General features: G+C 41.2%; 1 protein-coding gene across 1 annotated transcript; it reads right to left on the bottom strand.

The window, feature by feature from the left end:
• Positions 1-1,598: 1,598 nt before the first annotated feature.
• HINT1 (histidine triad nucleotide binding protein 1) lies at positions 1,599-5,617 on the bottom strand. The gene is made up of 3 exons (XM_009096086.4): positions 5,446-5,617; positions 2,715-2,819; positions 1,599-1,936 (listed from the first exon to the last, which is right to left on the bottom strand). Exons 1-3 carry the CDS (start codon positions 5,554-5,556, stop codon positions 1,772-1,774), a joined length of 381 nt encoding a protein of 126 aa, XP_009094334.1. The 5' UTR covers positions 5,557-5,617; the 3' UTR covers positions 1,599-1,771.
• Positions 5,618-6,378: the final 761 nt, after the last annotated feature.

Below are 6,378 nucleotides of genomic sequence, written 5' to 3' on the forward strand. Positions count from 1 at the left end.
ATGCAGAATCATTTGAGCATCAATCCAGAAGGTACTCATCTGAAACCTCAGCACAATTAAATTGGTTAGTAAGCTGACCTCGTGGCTCTCTTTGCAAGATTCATGGTTCTGCCCTCACTTCGAAGTCTTCTTACCTTCCCAAAGCAGGTATCTGCATATATCTGCACACACATCTCCAAGATTCCAAGGAAAGCAACAGAAGTTTTACAGAGTTACTTTCTTACAGCGTTCAGCAGGGAAAATTTCACCAGTCTCACTTCAAATCACATATGCCAATGTTGGTAAAAAGGACACATATAACAGAAATTGAAGTCAAAGCAGTACACACACATCACTTGCCCTTTCCCATATTTGGATGCCAACAGTTCATCTCATTATCCTTAAGGGCCTTCCATGAACTCATTCGGATAGCCAGTTTCCCAGCTGCAAACCTTTACTGCAACCCCACTGTGTCTGCTAGTGATACTTCATTCTTGTGATATGCATTCAGCTTCTACTCAGGGACAGAGTACCTCTGGGATTCGGGTGGTTTTTCTTCTTTACTTCTATGCAAGTTAAACAGGAGAAGAGCCATTATGCTACCACTACAGAACCACATGTTTATTCCTAACTCAACTACAGACCAACCTCCTTCAGAAGCATTGGCTGATTTTCCTGCTTAAGTCACATCTTAGGGTAAAACTCGGAAAGCTCAGAACATTGTGAAGTACTTACAGAGTATTTTCTGGTTGAATGAACTCAAATGGCTTTACCAACCTTTCAAGTTATATCTAAAAGGAAAATAAAATTCACTGCTTTTACCTGTCCAGTCTTTACACACACTCCCACATTTCTTTAACACTTTAGACGTTCACAAGTAACCAGCTTTTGTCAAGGCATCTGAGGCTTGTAGGTATCTTGATCATAAAAACTAGTTAGTTGTCACTTAATTTTATTAGAAAGGTGTTCTATTTTTACACATCTGTACTCGTAACTTCAAGAATATTTATTTCTTGGAGATCTGATGACCATGTTGCATGAACAACTGTACACAGAAACAGAGAAAATACTATTAACTGAAAGATTTGCTCACTAAAATCTGGAATCTTAAAGATATATATATGCATACTACATCATGCGGCTTATATGCCAAGAAAGGCCTTGAACATCTTACAACCGTTCAAGTTTAATTTCAAGTCCTCAATTTGATCAAAATCACCCATGTGCTACGGAACTAAAGCAGCTGCCATTAAGACTATCATTTTACCCATTCTCAGTGGAAAAATGGAGCCTTAGAATGCCTGTTCCCAACGCACTGTACTGACACAGCCCTTGAACACCATGTTTGGAATATCACTTTTTCGAAATTTCAGCAGCAGCCTACGCTGGCTTTACAAATATTTACATACCCCATTCTAAAAGCTTGGATTTCTTTCAAGCTTTTGGAAGACACAGAAGTCTGATAAGTGTTTGCACCTTTAGATTTTGAATGCCTTGGCAACTCAGTACCTACAGAAGACTTGTTAGCAGACTGAAACATGTTTTGTGCTTTAAACTCCAGAGAACTTAATTTCAACTTCAGAAGTGTTTCCATCAGTAAGGCACACCAACAGAGACGATTCCCACATGCTTAATCTTTATTGTGCGAATGTTGTTCAGAGCATTTATTACCCTGTGTAGACACACATTAAAAAAAACAATACACTAACAGTGGCTAGATGGATGGACAACATATTAAATCTATTTGGTGGTAACTTGTATGCATGCAGTTAACTCCTGTGGTGTACAAATCTTAGCCAGGAGGCCAGCCCAACTGGCGACCACCCAGAACATGGAGATGTACGTGATAGACAGACTGCCCACCCTCAGGCCCTTCATTCACAACCATCCGGAATCCATTGGTCAGGCCCAGGTTAGCAGCACACTTCTTGCCAACAATCATTAAATGCCCGAGAAGCTGGAGGAGAAAGAAAAAAAAAAAAAAAAGAAAAAAACAACCAACAGAAAACACACAAAAAAAAAAGGGAAAGGGCAGGAAGGGAAGGGAAGGAATGAGAGCAGAGAACCAATAAGCCAGTAAGTTAATTCTCAGAAATTCAGCCACTGCTCTTCAAATTGTTGCCTGCCTGCAACTGACACTCTCCAAGAAAAACTATAAATTCTGGCTATGCATAATACAGGGGGAAAATAGAACTATTGATCATTTTCAAGCCAGGCAGTAACAGATAACAGAAGTGTCATGGAAGCTACATTTACTTCATGGTTAAAGCCCCCACTACTTCTTCTGACAACATATATAATTCTGGTGGAAAATAAACATTATCTTACCATGTACAGTTTACAAAATCTTTGAGCTTGATGTTTTTAGTTACAAATGAAATATTCAGCACCTCTCAGCTAACCTTCCTTTTCTTCACCTCTGACCTGCTAAAAACCCCCAAGCCCATATTAGAGAAGTACTATTGCATGGAAACAATGACAACAGACATCAGAATTGTAAAATAACAAACAACAATTCGTTTTGCATGGTAAATACATGCACAGATATATTTTGTTTTCTCAGGCTAATTTTACTGGAAAACCTTAGCTCCATTATCTTTTAAGCTAGGGGACAAGCATTAGAGTATTAGAAAACTACTTTGCCTCTTTGTCAAAAGGAAAAGGGGGACAGCCTAGTATATTACGAAGTAATGAGAGGCACAGTTTTGTGTACAGAAAACCTTTAAAGTACTTACAGACTCATCAGAATCTTCTGCTTCAGACAATCTGACAATTGGCTTCTTAGGAATCACTAAGAAATGTGTTGGAGCTTGGGGTGAAATATCATGGAACGCGAGGCACTGGAGGAACAGAAAAGAGATAAAATTTAACTTGTTTTGGAGAAAGGTATGAGTTTCAGTAAATCAATATGCCCCACTAAATACACACTTCAGCAGGTTACCAGATATCCCAAACATAAGCAGAGATGCTAAATTTTCTTGACTGATATATTATTCTACATCCTTTAATTTCTAAACACAAAACACTACTTACCAAGAACTGCTGAAAAAAAAAAATCACTGCTTTGCAAAGTACTATTTAAAAGTTACAGTCTTCTCAGCAAAGTAGTATGCAATTAGGTTCAAGATTTATTATTGCAACATATGCATAACAACTAGTAAAGCTTTGGCATGCATGCCTATAAGAAGTACAGAAGGACAGAAGTACATTTATGCTTTTCTTTAAATTTAACTTCATTTTAATTTTTTTTTTTTTTTTTAGTTTTTAATAAAATAAATGGCTAAGAGTTACTAATCATCTTCCAGTTATGCCTGAATATTTCTTTGGTCAATGACACCTAGGCAATTCCAAAGATCCTGAAGTTAGGTGATTGAGGCCATATTAAACTTCTGTTCTCAACAGCACCAAGTATTTCAGAGTAATCCATTAAAACCAGCTTTGCTTCAGACACTCTAAAATTGAAAGAAAGGCATCACTTTTGAAATATGAACATCTGTCCGTAGTGACTAGCTGAATCTTGACTAGATACCAATATTACAACCATACACTGCATGCATCACCTAAATATCAAATAGGAACTGCCAACAAGCAAGAGAAAATAAAGCTTTGTCTCTTTGTACAAACGGCCAACCACAGAACTGGGACTTGCAACTGGACAAATGTGCAGATGCACAGGAGGTACTCCGCCACCATTAGTTCAAGGATATCTCTGACTCACCCATCACGTTCAACAGCATAACACCTGGTACCATTTGGTTATGTCACAGACAGTGGACACTTAAAAACACATACCTAGATTATTCAAAACGCTTATTTCCTAGATACTTTTCTTCATGAATCAATAAAGTTAATTTTCTTTGGAAATATACTGCTTTTTTATTCTGAGAAGAAATGTGGCTTTTGTCAAGAGTAAAGTTGGTGAAAAGCTGAACTCAACTTGTATCAATCTTTTATGCAACTTATCTTCTATACATCAAATCTATCTGGTTTTAAGGTATGTTTAAGAAGATAATGCCTAGTTTGAATTTCTGATGAACTGCTCATTTCTTCCAAACAGGGAAGGGCAGCAAGTATATAAGATGAATAAAACTAATTTTTGCCTAATTAAATAAATCATACTGAGAGCTGACCATTTTGTAATCAGCTTTTCTATTATATGCAGTCCCGCAGAGGCAGAATGCAAATGGCCAAACTGTGTTAAAGAATTTAAAGACCAAAAAATTGAAAGTAAATTTAAACACCAAAAGATTGAAAGTTTTCTATGGTACAGAAAGCAGAAGTAGCATTAAGGAAAAAGCACAATCACAGAAATTCATGAGTGCATGGGAAACCAAACTTCATTTCAGGAAGTTTAGATTCAACTAGAAAAACAGTGATAAGACATAATTCCAAAGAGACTTGGTACTTTTCAGTACTTCCCTTTCTCTGAAGGTCAATTATTGATTAAATGACTTCCTTACCTTTCTCCTTTTAACACTTCCAGCCACCTCTAAAAAGATCTCCGTAAAGCCAACAAAATTAATGCAAGATCATCCACCAGTCAATTGAAAGTTCTACATTTCTGTGCACTTTGAAGTAAAAACCAAGTGATGCACTGCAGGTATTGACACTTCCAGAAAATATTCCACAAAAATGGCTGTCAAAGTGAGTTATACACTCAGCGAAGCCAATGGCCTGATTCCTAATCAAACCGTGCTCAGCTTACTCTGCTGCAACCACCGCAGCTGATTAAAAAACTCACACAGGTTTAAACCGGGCAAAGAAAGAACACACACCTTTATATAAACACATAGGAGTAACATAAGCACGACTTTCAGAAATCAGTGAAGATTTCCAATATTCTTTAGAGCATACGGCAACTGCAAAAATTCTGCCATCTATTAAGAAAGCACTGTTTCAAGCTATGCACGATTTTTAAGCACATCTAACAAGATGCATCCTCAGCGAGTCTCTATCGTACACTGAGAATAACCCCTTGATTTCAAAAGCAAAAGCCCTTCTTAATGAGGCTCCAGTATTTCAATCTGAAGGGCGAGGAAAAAAAAGTGTAGGAGATCTTATATACCTGTTAGTTTGCATTTTGGGAAAAACCGCTGCATTTCTTCTAAAGCTAATTATTTAATTTCGGCCCCAACGTGCTGTGATGCACCAGCAATCCTTCTCGGAAGTTCACCTCCAAAGCCCAGCAGGCAGAGCTGCATAACCTTTGAAAGGATTTTATAGGGCGCAGCGGGACCTGCACAAGCAGCCAGATAGAGTGCTCTGCTCCGAACCCGCAAGAAGGCTGCCTGCAAGTGGTGAAGGTTTCACGACTACCCTCCCACACCAGCTGCGAGAACCCTCGACCCTTGGCAAGGAGCCCGATGCAGCTCCAGGGAGGGCAGAGGGAAGCGCGGCGGCGCACCGCCCGCCCCGCCGCTCTGCCAAGCGTCTCTGCGGCGGCCCCGGCCCCTGCACAGCCCGAACCTGCTCGTCCTCGTAGATGATGTTGGCGGGGATCTCCTTGCGGATGATCTTCCCGAAGATAGTATCCCCACCGGGACGCGCCGCCTGCGCCTTGCTGATCTCGTCAGCCATGGCGGCGGCTCCCGCGCGGCTCCCGCCGGCCCTCAGCCCTATCTTCCTCCGTGGCCACGCCTCCCGCGGCACTCATTGGGCCAACGCCGGCATCTGGCTGTGTCCGCCCCTCTGATTGGTGAATCCGTCTGTCATTGTCCCACTGGATCCCGCCCACCGCACTGGCGCGCCCTCGCTGACCCGGTAATTGCGGAGGGATCCGGCGGGAGGAACTATTTCAGGCTCCGCGCAGGGATCAACGCTGCGAAGTGAAGAGCCACTCTATGGAAGTAGTGCAGTCACGGAAGGGGCTGTTGTGGGCTGAAGTATTACTTATCAAATCAAACCCAAACATCTGTGTGATTTCTTGGGACAAGCTCCTGCAGATTGCACCAGGCTGGGCTGCGTTAGCTTTTCCACCAAAGTCTGCAGGTGTTTGGTGCTCTTCAAATCAGGGTCCTGCAGAAGGGCAGTTTGATGTGCCAGCCCTTCTGCACATAAGTAATTTCGTAACTATGAAACAAACTAATCAGTGTAGCCGGGCAGTAATTCACAGAGGGCAACACTAAGATACACAGCTGTACATCTAGTTGTAAATGTTTTTGTTATATATCTATGACAGTCATTAAATAGGAGGAATGAAAAAGTGGGCGGGGTGGGGAGGTGGAACTAACACAAACCTTAAGGAGTAATAACAAAGCTTCATTTTCATGTGGTTCAACAAGACCAAGTACGAGGTCCTGCACCTGGGTCACAGCAACCCCTGATACCAACACATGCTGGGAGAGAGAGAACAGCCCTGGGGAGAAGGACTTGAGGCTGCTGGCTGGGAGGCTGGACATG

Source organism: Serinus canaria, chromosome Z (genome assembly GCF_022539315.1).
Source record: "Serinus canaria isolate serCan28SL12 chromosome Z, serCan2020, whole genome shotgun sequence".
In the NCBI taxonomy this organism is placed as follows: Eukaryota; Metazoa; Chordata; class Aves; order Passeriformes; family Fringillidae; genus Serinus; species Serinus canaria.